The 19,199-nt window shown below is 49.6% G+C and overlaps 1 protein-coding gene across 3 annotated transcripts in view; it reads left to right on the plus strand.

The window, feature by feature from the left end:
• Window positions 1-19,199, plus strand: part of rap1gds1 (RAP1, GTP-GDP dissociation stimulator 1) — a 44,343-nt gene that overhangs the window by 13,325 nt on the left and 11,819 nt on the right. The window contains exons 4-8 of one of the 3 annotated variants that reach the window (XM_064343487.1): window positions 2,579-2,704; window positions 7,411-7,557; window positions 12,841-12,969; window positions 13,378-13,503; window positions 18,106-18,249. In XM_064343487.1, the coding sequence (XP_064199557.1) occupies window positions 2,579-2,704; window positions 7,411-7,557; window positions 12,841-12,969; window positions 13,378-13,503; window positions 18,106-18,249 (672 nt within the window). Of the gene's footprint in view, window positions 1-2,578; window positions 2,705-2,734; window positions 2,891-7,410; window positions 7,558-12,840; window positions 12,970-13,377; window positions 13,504-18,105; window positions 18,250-19,199 lie in introns of those variants that run through there. The other 2 variants (XM_064343489.1, XM_064343488.1) reach the window with 2 other exon arrangements.

A 19,199-nucleotide genomic window follows, 5' to 3' on the forward strand; every position in this document is an offset into this window, starting at 1 on the left:
GTATGACCATGCATTTTGTCCTTCGCTCTGTCCTTCTGTGTGTTTAGCGTGTGCTGCATCTGCTGGACACTACGCAGCTGTTCTGACGCAGCTAGAGATAATTTATTTGTGGGCTGATGTAAAGATAATTACAGCAAAGCCTGTTTTACGGCCAGATAACTCATAACGGTCCGGCTGGTGAAAGGTCTCAGTGATCTTATCCACAGCAAGTGGAACACAGCCCTCCAGCTTCATCATTAGGTGTTTAAGTGAAGGCCTCTTCAGCCCCAGGTATTTCTGTCATTCGTCATTTGTCAGACTTCTTTCTTTCTTTCCTTTCTTTCCCCTTCTCGTCGCGTTTGTTAATTGGGCAGGAAATGACAATGTTAGCGCCCCCGGCGCGTCTGGCAGCAGATGGTGTTGAGCTCGCTGACAGAAGGCTCCGCGGGAAGCGCGGGTTCAGTCGGGCCCGCCCGCCCGCCCGACGCTGGCCCTTCCTCTGACACGAGTGCGGCCCTAGCCCGCGTCCACATAACAGCAGATGCGCCGCAGTGTAGCTGTTAGAAATATAAGGAACCCGTGTAGACCTGTGAATAAGGGGGAAAATATGCGTAGCGATGGCATGGCTGTATGTGATGATGTCATTTAGATGATGTCATGGCAGTCGCTCCATGACTGGATTCAGCGTGTTGTCTGCCCTCAGATCTATACCCAAATCGCCCCGGCAGCAGTGGCTGGAGCCACAGCAGTTATCGACTGTCTGTCTGAGAGTAATATTTAATATCAATATCAAAGCTTTAATAGTTCAGTCAAATTAAGTTGAAAAGCCCTTAGTTTTTATTGAGTCTTGCTGTCCCTAGTTTGGGCAGCATTTCTTTACAGCAGTTCTCAGTGAATTATTAAACGCGGAAATGTTTGTCTCTCTTCGGGAATAGAGTCGTCCTTGCTGGGCTTCAATTGCTTATTGTCATTGACATTTATGTACTGTCATTTTTCTGTTTATTATACATGTATTATGTAATCAGCCTTTTTCCAGTTAACCGGTGCCAGCCAGTGGCAGATGGGCTCCCCCCTCTGAGTCAGGTTCTGCTCAAGGTTTCTTCCTGTTACCAGCCAGGGAGTTTTTCCTTGCCACTGTCACCCTTGGCGTGCTGTTTCGGGGGGCGGGGGGGGGGGGTTTCAGGCCCAGATCCCTGTAAAGCTGCTTTGTGACAATGCCCTTCGCAAAAAGCGCTGTACAAATAAATTGAATTGTAAAAAAAAGGTGCACTTCAAATTAATTTGTAGCAAAAATGAATTAATGGATCAAGAATTTCCATGAGTATTATCTGTATGAAGTAACACATTTCAAGTGTTCCATTAGAAATACCAGTAAAGCCATTTCTGTACCGATTCTGGGTGGTTATAGGAAGCTGTTTCAAGGTATTGGGCGCTCTAATTTTGCGCGTTAAGTTATTGAGTTTAATCCTCGAGAGGCGCCAGGTGCGGCGGTGATTGTCCTGCTCTTCGGTGTTCCTCAGTCAGCGGGCGTCTGAACGAATCGCGGAGGCCCGCCGCCGTGTGAAGTGGGTATCGATCGCGCCGTTCCCGCGTGCTCAGACACGGGGAAACACTCGGCGCGAGGGTTGTTAACCGCGCAGCGGGAGCGTAATCCGCGACGGGCCGCAGCCGAGAAAACAACCTTTAAAACACGGGAACTGGTGCCTGACCGCTGGAACCGCCCCATAACCCTTTATTACCTGTGACCGTTAAAATGGTTTGCCGAAGAGGGCTCTAAGCTGTGTAGCGATGGAAACGGTTTGGTTACAAGTTCAGCAGAGGTGGTCTCATCACAGTGCCCATGAAACCACTACAGGGTGTTTTTCCCCTGCATAGTCAGTCAGAATGTTCCATTTGGTGTCTCTCTTTAATGGGGGGCTTGTAATGTTATCTGGCTATGAGGTGCTTTGCTTTCGGCCGAGTGCTGTGCCTCTGACATTGTCCTCTTGTTTATAATGTGAAGGGTCTTTATATGTCAGGGAGGCTATGAGCAGGCCGCTAAGGATAGTTAAAGGGGGACAATGGACAATAATGAATGTTTTGAGCTTCTTGGAAAGGGTAGATGCCAGCTGCTTAAGGCTGGCTGGTTTTGTTTGGCTGGAACCCTTGGCATTTATCTCCTAGACCAGGAACGTCTGGGCTTGGTCTGGGCAGGTGAAGGCGTCAGGGGTCACTGCCCTCTTCTTCACTTCTGAGCTGCAGTGTTTCATTAATGAGGATAGCTGCAGCCACACATGAGCATTTTAGTGAAAGAAGACCCAGAGCCGCAGTTACGCTTTTCAGTGACCTTTGCAGACTGTTCACTGGCTGGACCCTCAACTTCTTTCATTGGGGTCACTGTTTATTTCGTAATATGAACTGTATTGAGGGGCTCAGTAGAACACTTGATATATTCTCATGACTCAGTTCATGTTGGCCCCTCTGCTGTCTCTCAGCCACACACACACACACAAACACACTCGCTCTCTCACACACACACACACACACACACACACACAGTTGTGGGTAATGAGGGTGTGTTTGGGGCGTTGTGGTGACAGTGCATTTGCGCTCTCCGCAGAGTTCATGAGGAGCCCCTGCGTGGAGGCCGGCCTCATCCCGCCCCTGGTGCAGCTGCTCAACAGCAAGGACCAGGAGGTTCTGCTCCAGACGGGCCGCGCCCTGGGGAACATCTGCTACGACAGCCGTGAGTACCCCGCCTCCCCCGCCCCGCCACACTGACCCTCCTCGCCTCCTCCCCCACAGGTCTGGCGCTCCTGCCCGGGCTCCTCTGTCCGGGGGGAGGCATGTGTGGAATGTACAGCTCTGTAGCGCATCTCCGCCATTTTGGAATACTGCGTCATGAACAGAAGGGATGCAACATTCCTAAATGGCAAGTAGTACCAAATGGTATGAAGATGCCTACTTTTCTCCCCTGAAAGATTAATCAAGATATAGATGTTAAAAAACTACGTGAGTGGTTTATGGGTTCTTTTTTTTGGTATTTTAATATGTTTGAGAAGGGACAGGTGAATCCTGCCACTGAGGCCATGGGTTGTCATTGATCTGCTACTCAATGGTAACCATGGCAGCGGTTTCGGTTTGAGGGCAGGAACTGGTCATCTGCTAGCCTGCGGCACAGCCCGGGGCGCCTGTTCAGAAAACGGTGTGGAGGGTAGCTGTGATGTGTAGGGAGCCGTCAGTCAGCAGAATGTGCTGGAACTGTGGAGCTGCGTCAAGCTGGAGAGCTGTTGTGAGGAGCCGCTTGAACAGTGGTCACCAGGATCTCAACGGGAAAAGAAAAACAACCGCTCTCGCCCGCTCTTCCCTGTATCTGTAAGCTTGTAGCTGAGTTTGAGTAATTAGTGAGGAGGAAAAAGCTTGTATGAATAATTAGGCTGCTGCAACAGCTGCCCCCTACCTTGCATCTGAACCGAAGTAATGAGACAGCAAAGCATTTGAGTCATCTTTTCTTGTCCCAGCTACAGCCGCTCAAACTAAAAGTTCTGTAGTCACGCTTTCATTGAAGCTGATGTCTATGTTTCACAAAGGCAAGAATACATTGTGCTCAGATTCACTTTTGATTTGGGCTACTGTGGAGAAAGTATTGTTTTTTGAACATGAGTCTTATGACTAGAGTTTGTCTGATAGGGAAGGCCAGCTGAGAAGGATCCAGTAGCTTTCTGAATTTGTGGCCACAGGACATTGTAAAGTCACTTCCTGTAGTAAAAAAGTAATTTTTTTTGTCTGGAGATGCTATATGTTGGTCCATATGCAAAATATCACTTGAAGTGTTGCTGGTGCAGACTGAGATATAAACTACATAAGTTACTCTAATAAGGAAACGTTAGCCTAATACCGAAAGGTACTTTTGGGTTAAATACTGTGCAAGCTGGTGGAAAATTTTGTCTAGGAAAATAAGTATATGTATTGAACAGCTATTTTTCACTCCATAAAGTCTTTTTGGTCTAACTAAAGAACTTAAGACCAAAGATCAGTGCGGTGTGTTTTCCTTTGTCGGTCTCTCTCTCTGGCGGCCGCCCTGCCGGCGTCGAGTCACAGCCGAAGTCTCTCCGCGCAGATGGCTGACTGGAACCCTCCCGTGCGTTTGATCACCTCTGACCAGGCTGTCCGTCTTCGCCCTGCGTCTGGCACCAAAGGAGGCGACCGTGCCGGCGCCGGGGTCCCTGTGGCTCAGCCTACAGAGCTCTGTGAAATAAGGCTTCGGCACGGATCATTTGTTTGGTATGCGGAGGTCTGCCGAGCGACAGGGAACAAAGGGTACTGGAATCAGCCGGTGCCTGAGGAGTCGTATCTTATTAAACTTAGCTTTTGACATTTTGGGACTAAAGCAAGGAAGTGTTCCTTGATCTTTTTTGTCTATGATTTTGCTCCTCTGAAGGCTGAATTCCCTGGTTTTTCACAGCCTTTTTGTTGCCTGCGTGGTAAAGGGAGAGAGGAGCACGGTTTGTCACTTGCATTTCCATCCAGGCTGGTGGCTGTGGGTTAGCAGCATCGCGTCTCGGTGTTACCCTTCAGTGCACCTCTCGAGATCGCTCCTGAGCGCCAGGCTTTACTCGCTTCATAGCTGCCCTTTCGGGGTAAATCAAGCAGACGGAATCTGTGTTGACTGTCCCAGGCTGAGTAACGTGTCCGGTGAGGTGGCTGCCTGGTGCTGTTTGCTGTTCTGTCCCTTTAACCTGTGTCGATCTGCGGTGCTCCCCAGAAAAGCCACCCGGCTGGAAAAGGCCTGCAGGGTCGTGCTATCACCTTGTCCGGTCTAATTCACCAATAGCATAGCATGCTCAGGAGTCTGCATCCCCACAGAGCTCAGTGTGGTGTTCAGATTCCATATCTGCGCCCTCCCTAGTCCAGCAAAACCCACAGTGCGATTTTTAACTCTAAACAAGGCTGCCACAGAAACCACTGAACTTGTAGACTGTGAGATGTGAATTTGATTAGCCGTCCTTGGCGTGGTTCCAGACCTGCCTTACCAAATATGCAGTAGGAGGTAGTCTGCCGGAGCCAGAGTGTGAAAATGTGGGGGTGTCACCGCCAGAGAAAGATGGAGCCCTGGGGAGTTCACTGTGGAGGCCTGAATAAGAAAGAGCTCTGCAGTTTGGGGGAGACTGAGTTCTTTAAAAGCTAGAAGCCAGCACATATATTGTCATGCACAATATATGCAGACCACTCTGAATGTTTCTTGTCCTGATCATTGGCGGGTTGATAAGCGATTGTTTTTCCAGAGGGCTTGTTACTTTGCATTGCATTACGCTTATTTGGCAGGCGAACAAAAACGGAATTGCTGTGTAGGAGAGCATAAGTGGAATTGCAATCATCTAAACTTGAGAGTGTTTTTGGACCTTGAATAGGGGCTGAGTAGAATAGGTAGTGAGGAGGCTGTTGTGTGGCGTGTTGTATGAAAAGGATCTGCAAGGCTGATTCTCTACTGCTGCACAGGAGGAAAAGGAACGGTCATCTAGGCTTACTCTCTGGCTTCTGGTAGCAGGATCACTGAGGGAGAGGTCTTGCAGTGGGGAGGACATGTAGGCCATCTCAGTCAGGTTTAGCTAAATGCAATTGTTTTGTTTTTATGTATCGTTTATTTATTTGCAGTTTCATAGATCTCTTCTGAAGGTGAGCCATGAGCACAGATCTTAACAAAGAAAAAAGCTGGTGAAAAAATTGCAGGAATGGTTTGTCATCCAGCATGTGTCATCCTTGGGGAAGCATTATATCATCAGCTTGGAAGTAGTTTGAGAAGCCATAGGTGGAGATGATGGAACCAAGAGATTGCAAGTGAAGGGGAAAGAGGAGGGGGCCAAATACAGAGCCGTGCGGGACTACAGCAGGTAGGGCCAGGGGGTCTTTAAATGCCACCATCCCAGGAAACCCTTAAGTCGCATCCAAAGAGGTTGAACCCAGTTAAGGCCAGTGCAAAAGATCCTCGGTGTGGTCTGAGTGGAGGACCATGTGGACTGCCATGTCAGAAGCTTCACTGAGGCTCTGTGCTGTTTTCTGTTGGTGAAATCAATTTACCACAATGCCCTGCTTGTGTTCCTGCTCTATTCAGGGGGAAGAGGGCATCTTGGTACAAAGTGGGACTAGCTTTTGTCACTGTGATGAATACAGATACTATTTAATCTTTTCTGATCTTATGTTTTCCCATAAGTGTCTAATCTTACATTTCTCCTGAAATGTGTCGTATTATGATGGACCCCCCATAGCAAGCGTAATGGGAAGTCACCACCCAACATATTTTGTGCAGTTTATCTGAGAGAAGACTTCAGACTTGAGATGCAAAACAGCTGCATTGAAATGCTGGGACTCGCCGAGGCTGGAAGTGGCATGGAGAAGTTGCGTTTCCCTTCGCGCCGTCGACCCGGTTTACCCAAACCGCTTCCGTTGTCGTTTCTGACCGCGGCGCGCTCGTTCCTGTAACGGGTGGTGGGAGCGGAGATCAAGCGGATATCAAATCATTTACAGCCGCCGGAGCTGGTGGAGAGCTGTGAAGGGGGGGTGTGGGGATGCAGCACGCTCCTTTTTTCCTCAACCCTCCATATTGTTCCCTCCCTGCCTCCTCTGCCTGCCCTCCACATGCAGCTCTAGGGCGGAGGAAGCTGTCGTTCGGCCCGCGTCCGCAGACCGGGTTCCAGCTTTGTGACCGATGTCTCGCTCGCTGCTGGGAACGCGCGGCATAAAACAACTTAAATTCAATTTTTTTGCTCACTGAATTATTTCATATTTTTTGTGTTTTTTTGCTGATGCATATTTTCGTTGTGGAACCTCAGTTGTGCGCCAAGACCATCGAGACCTGCTAGACGAGTCGCATAAATCAGGCTCCAGTCAGTGTCTGTGTTCCTTGGCCCGTTCTGTAAAGGAGCTGAGGACAGTTGAGCGGGGTGGCTTGATTGGCTCCAGGCATTTATCAGCGGTGTGCCAGCCTCACAGTCGGGCTCTGGAGATGTTGGATGTGACACGCCGCTGACTCCAGAGGTATAATTGGCCTCCGGACCCAGCTTTGCCTGCGAATGTATTCGCCCATCAGGTCTTAATTGACAGCTGCCCAGTGCAGAGAACCCAGCGGGAGGTGGACACACACGCCCACGTCTCGGTCTGATCGGCGGCTGCAGCGATTACATGGTTTTCATTGCTAGTTGGGTTGGCCCATGATTGAGGTTCTGCCTTTACACACTCGCATTATGTTGCTATGATTTGACCCTGCTGCTTTTTTTTATTATTGTGACTTTTTATGATTACTGTCTGCATTCCTCTTATTATTATTATATTATTTACATTCATGTTATTGCTTAGGCTGTTAATTTGCTTGTTATTTTGTCTTTTGTTTTGTTTGGTTGTTATTAGCATGTTTGTTTGCGCTGTTTGATTTGACCTGAACTCTTTGTTTTGCAGATGAGGGCAGGAGGGCAGTTGACGAGGCGGGCGGCGCACAGATAGTAGCCGAGCACATAAAGTCAATGTCCCAAAATACCCAACCGGCCAATGGGAAGCTCTTGACTGTCTTTTGTGGCATGCTGATGAACTATAGCAATGATGATGGTAATAAAGAACCCCGACCCCCTCCGACCCACTCTAGCGAACAATCAACAGTCAAAGCTCTTACTGTAGCACCTCGAGGGACGCACGGTTTCCGGGCTACCGCTGCCTCTGGAATGGAGAAGAGCTTCGCCCCAAGCTTTAATGGGAGCTTTAGCTGACGAATGATTGGATGACTGCTCAGTATGAGTTAATCACAGAAAAGGATGCAGTTGACCCTCTCTCTTATGCAGTGTTTTTAATGCGGCTCGCCGACGTGTGAGCTCTGCTCTGTGTGTTGCACTGGGGATAGCAGCACACAGGTGGCGAGGACGACCTGAGCGCTTTTGTCAGTGTAATTAATGAACTAACACTCCTGCTTCCCATCCTCTCATTTCTGGTGCTGTGCTCTGGTCTGGAGGAGCAGCGGGAGCTCGCTTTGTCCCCTGGGGGTGGCGCTCTTTCTCGCTTTCGCTCGACTTTTTTGTCTCCTGTGCAGTTGTGAAGTTGAGCTTCCTCAACTCCAGCCTGGAGCCTGCTGTAGCTTTGCCTTCGTGTGTCTGAGTCCGCGGTCAGAGCTGTCTGAGACCCTGTTTGGAGGAGGTGACGTCTCAACCCTATCAACAGCTTCACTGTAGCGATGCGAGGAGGTGTTGAAGCCAACCGTGCAGTGGTGAGACGCCACGGTATGGAAGTACCTTGCTCCAATCAGTCATTTGTGCAGGTTTCAGTTAAAGAACTGGGTCCTAGATTTCTATGTGCAATATTAATATGGCACCATCAAGGACAGTCACCCTATAATGCAAATATCACTGGAAAGGAGACTGTTGAACATTTCCTGGCTGGCATAGTTTTGACACAGTCATTGATCCCATCATCTGTTGCACTATAAATATCTCTCCTTCCTGTGAACTCTTCTCAGATGCACTGTAGTGTCTATATTCTGTTCAGAAGGAGGTAGTGCATCAGTCTGAACTGTGAATAAAAATATAAATACACGGCCACCGCTAAACATTATTCCTTTCAGCAGTGCTTCTTTCCCACTGAGCGCTGGTCTAGCTGCATGGTTTTAAAGCACCCTACCTTTTTTATTTGATGTTTAAAAAGCCATCAGATGTTCATGTTTGCTGGCATTTAGATTTACCTTAAGTACAAGGGAAAAAAACAATCCGGTCCATGATTTTAAGAGCTGCACAGTGAAACTCTCATCTTCAGAAAGTTATGGTCCAGTCGTGGGCCTTCCCGAGCGTTTTCTCTGCAGCCTCTATGGGGTTGTTCATTGCAAGTCTCTGATTTAATAGTGCAAAGTGGTGCATGCGGAGTGTTTATGCTTTGTGTTCCTTATAAACCCAGAGGTCACAATACTGTAGTAATAACTGATGTCTGGAGGAGCTCCATTTTCCCAGCAGTTGGCGCGGCTCTGAAAAGTAATTACATTTCGAGTTATTACCATTTTAATTTGGCTGCCATTTTATAGCAAACCGGCTGAGGTTCAAACGTGAGTCCGCTTCCTCCCCTCCGCCCCCACTTGGGAAACGCTTTCCGAAACGCGGCTGTGATCGAAAGCCGCGTTTATGGCCCGTCCGTGTGCGGTGCCGTCGTGCGAAGTCTCAGCATTCGTTCGTCAGCTTCCTTCTCCCCTTAATTCAATAAAACATGGAGGACTCCTCTCGTAACGAAACGGCCTTTCAACGCAACGGTTCAGTGGCGTCGCTCTGCTGCTCCCTGAGCTCTGCCGCGCTGCCGCGGAAGCTTCCGGCAGCCAGACGCCCATAACGATCCGCGCGGTCCAGTTAAGCTGCGTGTGATGGGAGCACATGAGCGCAGATAGATCCAAGGAAACGCAGACGCCCGTCGCTCCGCCAACATCGATTTATCTTTCTAACCGAATCCTGCTTCGACGTTTTAAGCGGCCGTTGCGTTTAAAGGTGCGTGCTTAGCGATGCCTATTTCTTTTTTCTTTTTTTTTGGCCTTTTTTTTAGCTTTTATTAGACAGGATAGTGTAGAGAGACAGGAAGAACTAGGAGGAGAGAGAGGGAGAGACATCGTCGACGTCGCGGCTCGCAACAAACTTGTGGAAAGGGCTCTACGGGCTACCCCACTGGAGGCCCCCAGCGATGCCTATTTCCACGCAAAATAAAACGGGGCACGAGGGTTCTCGTGGCTGTAGGAAACGCATTTCCGATGTGCTCTCGCCCCGGGGGGTGCTGGGAAGGGTTTCGCGTCCGGCCGCGGAGTCGAGCGTGACGGAGTAATGGACTCCGTCTGCAAGCTGCTGGCTGTAGCTTGGCAATTACAGTGTGCAAATGAGCTGCTGTGGAACGCGCCAGCCCCCCGTCTCTGGGCCGGTGTTTGTAAACCGTCACTGCGTCTAATGTGACCTTCATTGATATTGATGGAGGCGGAGCGACCCGTCAACAGGCTGTAGGGAGAGTTTTGCACCGCAAGCATATGCCTCTCTCGAGAGATCGATGGCCCCTTGTTGTTTAATGCACCTGTTGGGGGGGGATATATTTTGCTGTTGATACCGTGTTGGTGGACTACGCAGGGGAAGCTCAACCGCTAACCGCTAGCTGTACCGTCAGCTACAGACATAATGGAATGAACTCTTTGTGTGCGTTCTGTGCTAGGCCCTGGAACAGTAGGAGCATTAATGGTGGTAATAGAAGCAATAAAAGTGGCCTGTTAGGTGGGTTTGTTTAGGGAACCGTCGTGAAGCCTATTGCGGAGAACGGGGCCCATTGGCGCTGACTGGTCGGTCCATCGCCGGCACCCTCAGTCCCCCCCCCCCCCCTTCCCCCCGCGATCTGCCTCCTCAACTGCTCTCTGCTGTCTCAAATGAATAATGGTTTTACTCTCTCCTTCTTCCTCCTTCCTAACACTCGGTATTTATCTTTCTCTCTCCATCCCTTTTTTTCTCCCTTCTCCTCACACAAACGTTCACGCTATTTTTAGACTTTTAGTCAGCCAAAGTCTTCTTTGCCCACGTGACTGGAGAATACCATTGGCTCTTCATCCCTTTGTTCTTCCTGCAGGATTAATCTGCTACTTCTGTCATGGAAGTACATCTGCACGCACTCACGAAACAGCTGTAAAAAGCTCAACCGTAATGGTTCTCCATGTGACATCATTCAGGAAATATGCCCTCTGTGTGCAGATTTGTTTCCAGGGCTTAACTGCTTGATCTTTCCCGTAATTCCCTTCAAAACCCCTGCCTGCTCAAGCACTTTTTGAAAAGTGGCACAGATGTTATTTTGACTGATCAGTTTTTTTTTCCCCCCCATTATGTACTGTGTTCTGTTTCCTGTAATAACACGATTTATCTCCTCGTTAGCCCAAGGAGCTGCGTGCTTTCTCTGCAGCGAGAGAAACGTGCGGCGTAAAATGTCCTCACCGTCAGCCCCGCCACATCCCACTTCCCACCTCACACTTCCACGCTGGCAGCCCAGCAACGCCCAGGCAGGCAGGGAGGAGAATAGAGTATGAGAACGTGCAGTCGAGCCGCTTCCTTACAGGAGCAATAAAGAGCTAATCTGATTGCAGCTTGATTTGCATTACGGGAAAAATGGCTAAACTAATTTAAGAGGGGGGTGAGAAAAGAGAGGAAATGATATCTTGTGTACGTGTGTGTGTGTCTGTGTGTGTACTGCACAAACACACACACACACATGTATAACATATGAGGCCGCTCCTGGGCTGCAGCAGAATTTTGATGAATTTGCTCTGTGATGGAACAGCTGTGCCCGCCCCCCCTCCCCATACCCCCCCTCTCCTCCCCTGCTCATCCATTCCCACTCGAGTCTCTCTCTCCCCAGCTGCGTGCGCGTGAGTCACAGGGAGCCGTCTAGACAGCGCCGGCTCTCCTGCGCGGCAGTAGCACCGCTGCCCCTGGCCCTGTCGTTTTCTTAAACCAATTATTGCGCCCGTTTTAATTGAATTTATCTTAATGAGATCTTCAGACCCGTCCCGTCGCCTTACCCTCCTGTGCTAAACGCGGGAGAGCGCTGACAGGCACGCGGTCTCTTCCTAAGCGCTCGCCGCCGCCCCGCTCCGCGGTCCGACGCGGTCGCCGTGCCGACGCAGGGCGCTTCACGCACAGATGGCGCGGGCAGGCTGCGGGCGGGCGATCGATCAGAGGAGCCGCGGTCGCGTGCGAGGTGACAGCGCAGCCGGCTCAAGCCCCCCCGCCCCCCCTCCCTGCTTGTCACGGGCCGGTGATGGGTTTGGCTGCAGCGGGCACCGACACAGTCAGGATTTAATATCAGGCCCTAGGGCACCTCACTGCATTGAGAACCAGAGCTTATGCTGGACCTGACCACCTCTTGCACTGGTTTTGGTATTTTCCCCCGGATGCATGTGTGGTGCTTTGTGTTAGTACTGTATCCAGTGCTGCGTTAAATCAGCCATCAAACTAGATTCACAGTTCTAAGGCTCGGGGGAGTGCATCGTTTCCCAGCCCTTGGGCAAAGTCGTGTATTTGGTATCTCTCCTTACTTAGACTTGTCATTTTGGCTCTTTCGCATGCATCCCATCCCATCTCATCTCGCACAAGGTAATTGTATCTTTAACCACTTTGGTATAACTTGACATTACCGAGTGCCGCAGACAGATGGATTTTTCCCATGAGCCTCCATTCTGCTTCATTAGCTTTGTTTTTCTTTCCTGCTCTTGCCCTCAGACTCTCTCGGGTGCGTCCCCTCCCCTGTTTAGGACTACTGGGACAGGGCTTATGGGACTGTGACTCACACACATACACACTCACACACAGACTCACAGACAAACATACATGCAGACACGCACATGCATGCACAATCACACATGCACACGCAAACACACATACACACTCACATACACGCTCGCATGCACACACACACGCACACAGGCACACCCACACACACACACACACACACACAGGCACACGCACACACCGCAGCTGCTCTGTTTATCTAGGCAGAACATCGATGCACAATAACACACCGGCTCTCCGCCGCTTTCCGCTACCCTGTGTGCAGCTTCCCCTGTTAACATGTAGAAGCGAACGCTGCCGTGACAACAGGGGCAGTGCGGCATCCAGATAACAATGATTTATGGCCATCTGCAGCATCAGTGCATTACACCGTGGCTTCCATTGGTAGGACACAAAGCGCCGGGCGATAACTCCTCGGAGACACTTCAAGATCTCTGTGCGCGTGTCAGATAAATATAGATTTGTTTTATCGTCGCTCGCCGCTTGCGCGCGGGTTGACCTTTGGGCCAGTAGGCGGCGCCACCCTTGACGGGCTCCTCTTCCTCCTCCTTTTTTCCAGATTCTTTGCAAGCGCAGCTGATCAACATGGGCGTGATTCCCACCCTGGTGAAGTTGCTGGGCATCCACTCCCAGAACACGGCCCTGACCGAGATGTGCCTGATCGCCTTCGGGAACCTGGCGGAGCTGGGTGAGCGCCGCCCCAGACGCGTCCGTCATCGTCTCCCGCCTTTTTTTTTCTCAGCGTTGGAACGCGCCTGACGTTCTGACCGACTCCAGCTGGAGCTTTGTTCCACCGCGCTCTCAGATTTAGCCGTGACTGCGTGCTGATATCTCGAAGGTGCCATCTTGCAAATTAAGCCCGTGTGTACTCGGTGGTGGTGTTTGCTTTCACAAGCATTCACAAGAGCTGTCAGAGTAGAGACCATTCCTTTTCAAAAGTAGCCTGATTTTACAGGAATTTGACAATGGTGGGAAAAAGCCATGAAATCTTTACATTAAAAAAAGACAGTTTGTGGTAAATATCAAAACTTGAGCATATTTGAACATGAGTTTGCTGCTGCTATGGTGTTTCAACGGTTTGGGTGTCGCCCTGCAGAGTCGAGCAAGGAGCAGTTTGCCTCCACAAATATCGCCGAGGAGCTGGTGAAGCTGTTCCGCAAGCAGGTGGAGAGAGAGAAGAAGGAGATGATCTTCGAGGTGCTGGCTCCACTGGCTGAGAACGGTGAGGGGCACATTTACATGAATTTTGTTTGGCAGACGTTTTAACCAGAGCAACATACAGTAAGCTCATACCAAAGGTCTTTGGACAACTACAAAACACAGGTCCGATGACAAGGGGAGGGGTGGAATGGGTTCATTCTGTGAAAATGTGATCCCTTTATAACATGTGCTTTTATCAACCCTAACCCTAACCCCAACCCTAACTGGCCCACATGCTGAGTCAAACGGTTGGGTCTCTGTGAAGGCTCCACTTTACATTTCACAACACGTGATCCGAGCCTGCTTTAGGAATGTGTTTAAAATACTCATATACAATATATTTCATCTTTTCCAATAGTATTTGGAGTTTTTCCAAATAGAAGTATTGATTTTATTTGAAAGTACTCAAATATAGACAGAGCAGCATTTTCAAATAAATATATGTAAATACTTCTGTATTTGATCCAGGTCTTAACAGTAGTAGTAGCAGTAGCAGTAACAGTAATAGCATTCTATCACTGGGAAGACACTCAAATCCGATGGTTGAGATTCCAGATGCACCCCATACACATTCCCAAATAAGATCATCTGAACAGCTTCACATGAACTTAGAGGCATAGCCTTGCACTGTGGAACTTTGCTGTCAGCCTTACCTGACCCAAAACATTAAGAAAATGAGATGACCAAACTGGTTTTAGATTAGTGGAAGTTTCCTGCTCTGTTTGGCCTGTGACTCTTGGGTTCAGACCAGTAAAACAGCACAGCATACATTCATTTAAGGAATGGAGTTTTTTTTAAATGGTTTGACTCTGTAAAATTTAAATGCAGGTTTACTTGATGAACTGAGTAGTCTCAACCTTAAAAAAATGAAGTCGTCATCGTAGAAATGGTTCAGTTGAGTTGGTTTACTCAAATTATTTTTCAATTACAGTGCAGGCTGCAAAAGCAAAAAACTTTTTGCACTTTTGGATTCATCCTCATTTACCCATTACAGCCACATTTCTCTGAAATGCATAAATAAAAAAATAAGCCCATCACAGAAACTAAGTCCACTCTGGATACATTCTGTACTGTGGACTGACACTGCTGCTCATTATGGACCTCCAAAATGATTTCCTCAGTCCTTTTCAGCTGTGAGGTCACTCGTTTATTCCCATAATAACGCTCTTCAATGCCAGTCAGGTGGGAGGCTAACCTACGCTCGGCTCCTTTTACTCAAACAGCGGCGACCGGTTTCCCAGGGCGGGGCCTGGTGTACTTTGTGAGTTCGGTGTATTGATTTGACAGGCGGTTGAGAGTCGATGGTCCTTTTTGTCAGCGGTGTGCTGTGTGTGGGCTTCCTTCCATGGCAGATCAGTGGACAGAGCTGGTGCAAAGGGTATGTCAGCAGTCCACACCCCAATGTCTCAGCAAACACTGTTCAAATGGTGCCAGCGGCCCCTTTGTCCGGCCTGCTGGATTGTATTTGATTAGTGTTAAATACAGTTGGTGGGTTGTTTGAGTGGAACAAGGTCATTAGTGTGTTGCTTTTTAAAGGGTGAAATGGGGACTGGGGCCTGGAGGATTCCTGACCCTGTCCCCCAGCCTGCCGCCTCCGCTCACTCTGACCCACTTCCTCGCTCAGCTCCCCCCCCAGCTGTCCTGCCAGCCGCCGTCGCCGGGATTCATCGGAGCTGAAAGCTCAAGCGATCGGGGGCTGCGGTTTCTCAGAGGCACCTGTTAGCGCGCTCGATACCGGACACCCTGGAGACGCCGGGGCTTTACGCTGCGGTCTCTGGACCACGGAGCAGCTGAGAGACTCCCCAAACTCCCCAAACATCCCGTCCCCGCAAGTCCTGCCTCCAGAGTGTACCGTAGTCATGAGGACCCTCGATCACATGACACTCTCCTGAAAGGGGCAGGTGTGGGAGACTGATACTCTGTGGGCAGGTCTCTAAACCAGGCCAGGACCACAGCTACCCATGGGTGATCATGGTTAACTCTTTTAAGGTATAAGATCACAAATACACTCTACATGGCCAAAAGTATGTGGACACCTGACATCCAACATCTCATCCAAAATTATGGGCATTAACATGGAGTTGGTCCACCCTTCGCTGCCCTAACGACCTCCACTCTTCTGGGAAGGCTTTATGCTTGATGTTGGAGCATTACTGCAGGGATTTGATTGTATGCTGTAGCATTAACTTTAGCCTTCACTGGATCTACCGTAACGGGCCTAGCCCAAACCATGAAAAACAGCTGCAGATCAAGGGGAGTCCAGATACTTTTTAGTAATATTGTGTATGTGATTAGAATGTTGTGAACTGAACATTCTAATGCCGATGTGGAAATCACTCCTGGTAATTTAAAGCAATGGAGTTCTAGAACACTAACTGAGAATTTTGAAAAAACATTCCAAAAAACCTCAATTTCAGAGGTTTAGGAGATAAATGGTAGGCAAAGGATGTGATCTAGCTCTGGCATGACAACTCAGGGCCAGTCAAGCTTTTGTTTTAAGGGCGGTGGGAGGTGAGGGTCTCAGTTTGCCATCCAGTGTTCAGAGCCAATCAGGCATCACCGATGGACGAGAGCCAAACAGCTGCTCTGATTATAAGCGGCAGTGTGCGTTCCGTACACATCCGGGCTCCTCACCATCTCTGAGCCTGATTAATGCTCCCCAGGCCTTTTATTCTCTGGACAGTTTTTTATGCAGCGCACTAACTATTGACCTCTTCGATTTCCATGCTGTATAGGTTAGACATCTGTAGTTCGACATCACTATTGGAGCTGTCCATTCTGACTCATAGTCTTGTTACTTCTTGACCATCCATTTCTTTAAACATGGCATGTTTAAGGGAGAGATGTACGGAGGTTCCGTCTCCTCGTTTGTTGGGTTGTGGACAGCAGGATTTAATCCTCTCCCACAGTAAGCTTCCCTCTGGCTTATTCTTGTCTTTTGCATCCTAACCGAAGGCTTCCAGATGACCAGTTTCTTCAGTAAAACCGTGTCTTGACTGGGTATTTAGGTCACACGGTTAAACACAGTTATGTGGAGAATAGCAGTGGATATCCCGTAGATACTGTCCTGCTTTTTCAGTGCTTCTCTTCTCGTCGTTTCTGATTTCTGTTGCAGTGTGTATTCATCTTGGCCTATAGAGCGCTCTGTATCCGACTACAGAACCTCCCTTTGCTGGTTGTACAGTATGCCTCCTTTCAGTCTCCAGATGTTTTATTCTCCTTGGTTTCCACTGATTTTAGTCCCATTTGGTTTTTCTTTTTCTTTCTTTTTTAAATCAGACTAGCACATAGCTGTTCAGTCCTGACAGTTCTTTTGTTCCTTCCTTTTGCTTACCGCCTCACCTGAGCCGCACTCCTCCCCGAAGCGAGATGGAAAAGCTTTGATGGAAGTAAAAAAAGGATTTCCTGCCGTTCTTTTAAGCCCTGTTTCTTCCCTGGCTTCGGTGTGAAATTGCGAGCCGCTGCGTGGCGGTTGCCGGATGAAAAGGAGGAAGGCGTGTTATTGTCATTCCGGGCACAGCCGTTTCTCCCGTACCAACCGGTCTCCAAGACAACGTCCTACTTTGGCTGCTGTGCGAGAGGGCCCCCGCTCGCTCGCCCGCCCGCCCGCCCGCCCGCCCTCACATGGGTCGCGAGCGCCCTGGGGGGGCCCTCCCCCTCCCCCCTCGGAAGCGGCCGGGTGCCGGCACGCGTACAACCCCAGACTCCAATCCCAGCTTCAGGAACAGGCTTTGTGTGAATCTCACAGCACAGAGCAGGGAACAGAGGGGTGCACTCAGGAGTCCATTACAACGGGCCATTTTGGGCAGCCGTAAAAGCCCCACTCACACCAACGCGTCCCCCTGTTTACTGTGTTCCGTATCAGTGCCCCGGAAAATGCTTTCCCTGGCCAGCACCCTCTGGGCTCACTGCTGGAAGCTGAAGAATGATGGGCTGAATGCTCTCTGATAACATTACATAACAGCACAGTCATTCTGCCGCCTAGCTCTTATCCACAGCAACTTGCATAAAAATGCTGTCATAGAGGATACAAAGTGTAGTTGTCTCTATAAGTACATAAGACACACACAGTGAACAGAGCCTCGGAGGTCTGGTCTGCAATTTTGTAGAGGAGCCTTGTGGACTGTAAAACGGATAGTACTGTGCCTGTGTCCATGTTGGTGACGGTCTCTTCCATGTGGTCAGTGATTCTGTGCGATCTGTATGGTCCTTTGTGGTCAGTGCGGTTCTGTTCAGTCAGTGTGGAGCCCTGCGGTCAGCATGGTTCCGTGCGGTCAGCATGATTTTGTGCGGTCAGCGTGGTTGTGTATGATCAGCGTGGTTCCGTGCGGTCAGTGTGGTTCCGGGGAGTCTGCATGGTTCCGTGCGGTCAGTGTGGTTCCGTGCGGTCAGTGTGGTTCCGTGCGATGAGCATGGTTCTGTGCGGTCAGCATGGTTCCGTGCGGTCAGCATGATTTTGTGCGTTTAGCGTGGTTGTGTACGGTCAGCGTGGTTGTGTACGGTCAGCGTGGTTCCGTGCGGTCAGCATGATTTTGTGCGGTCAGCATGGTTCCGTGCGGTCAGCATGGTTCCGTGCGGTCAGCGGTTTCCGTGCGGTGACCGCCGCTATCTGTTGCCATTCCAGACGTGATTAAGCTGCAGCTGGTGGAGGCCGGGCTGGTGGAGTGCCTCCTGGACGTGGTGGCCCAGACGGTGGACGGGGAGCGGGAGGAGGACATTTCTGAGCTCAAGACCGCCTCAGACCTCATGGTACTGCTGCTGCTTGGAGGTAAGCACATACACCATGCTGTGGAATAACTACACGACTCTATTCCTTTACAGCCAATGGGAAGCTGCCTGAAAAAGGCCACTCTTCGTCAAATGCTGTCACAACTCACAGAAGCAGAATGGGAATTCCTAGACGTCTTTGGTCATTCTTCGCCTTATGAGGTGTTATTCGTAAAGCCAGCTGTGTTGTGGGCTTGCACACTGAGCTGTGTCACATGCACCAGCCTGCACACTGAAAGATTGGCCCGATTCATTTTGATTAGAGTTAAAAGTGAACGGCTAACGGACACAAAAATTAGCTGGCTAACTTGTATTCATAATACATTTTATGTTGCACGCTTTTTTCTTTAAATGCCGTGTGCCAATCATGTGTGTATATTTTTAACCCAGCGACATTAGCGCTGGAAAGCTAGCCCCCCCCCCGGCAGCGGGATAGTGACTGAGCGTTGGCATGGCGTCTCTTAGAGCTGCACATGGGCGAGGAGGCAGGGATGAGTTTCTGTGTGTCAGTTCAGCCTCGCTCTGATATCTGTGTGTATATGGGCTTCGGGAGCCTAGCCTGGGAGAACGGCTCCATGAATTTTTCATAAACTATGAATATTTCACTGGGCTGAATCCGTAAGAGCGCGTTAATAGAATTCGGAGGCGATTTACAATGGACTGACCAGCGCTGCTTCTCCTTAGTTTTGTGTGAGTGACTTGCCTTGTGATGTGTGTGCACTATGGGACTATATCTCTCCTGAACAGCATTCATAACGGCTCTCTGTGTTTTAAATATACATGAAGGCGGTGGAATAAAGATTCCAGACATTTTGCCAATTTGTCATGTCAGTACTTGCAAATGGCGGCGTTAGGCAGTCTGAACATTACTGTGCCTGTACATGTATTAGACAGCCAGTCACGTCCTCTTTTTTTTAGTAATTTTCTTAATGAGCTGCTTAACCTGGCAAG

This window comes from Anguilla rostrata, chromosome 7 (genome assembly GCF_018555375.3).
Source record: "Anguilla rostrata isolate EN2019 chromosome 7, ASM1855537v3, whole genome shotgun sequence".
In the NCBI taxonomy this organism is placed as follows: domain Eukaryota; kingdom Metazoa; phylum Chordata; class Actinopteri; order Anguilliformes; family Anguillidae; genus Anguilla; species Anguilla rostrata.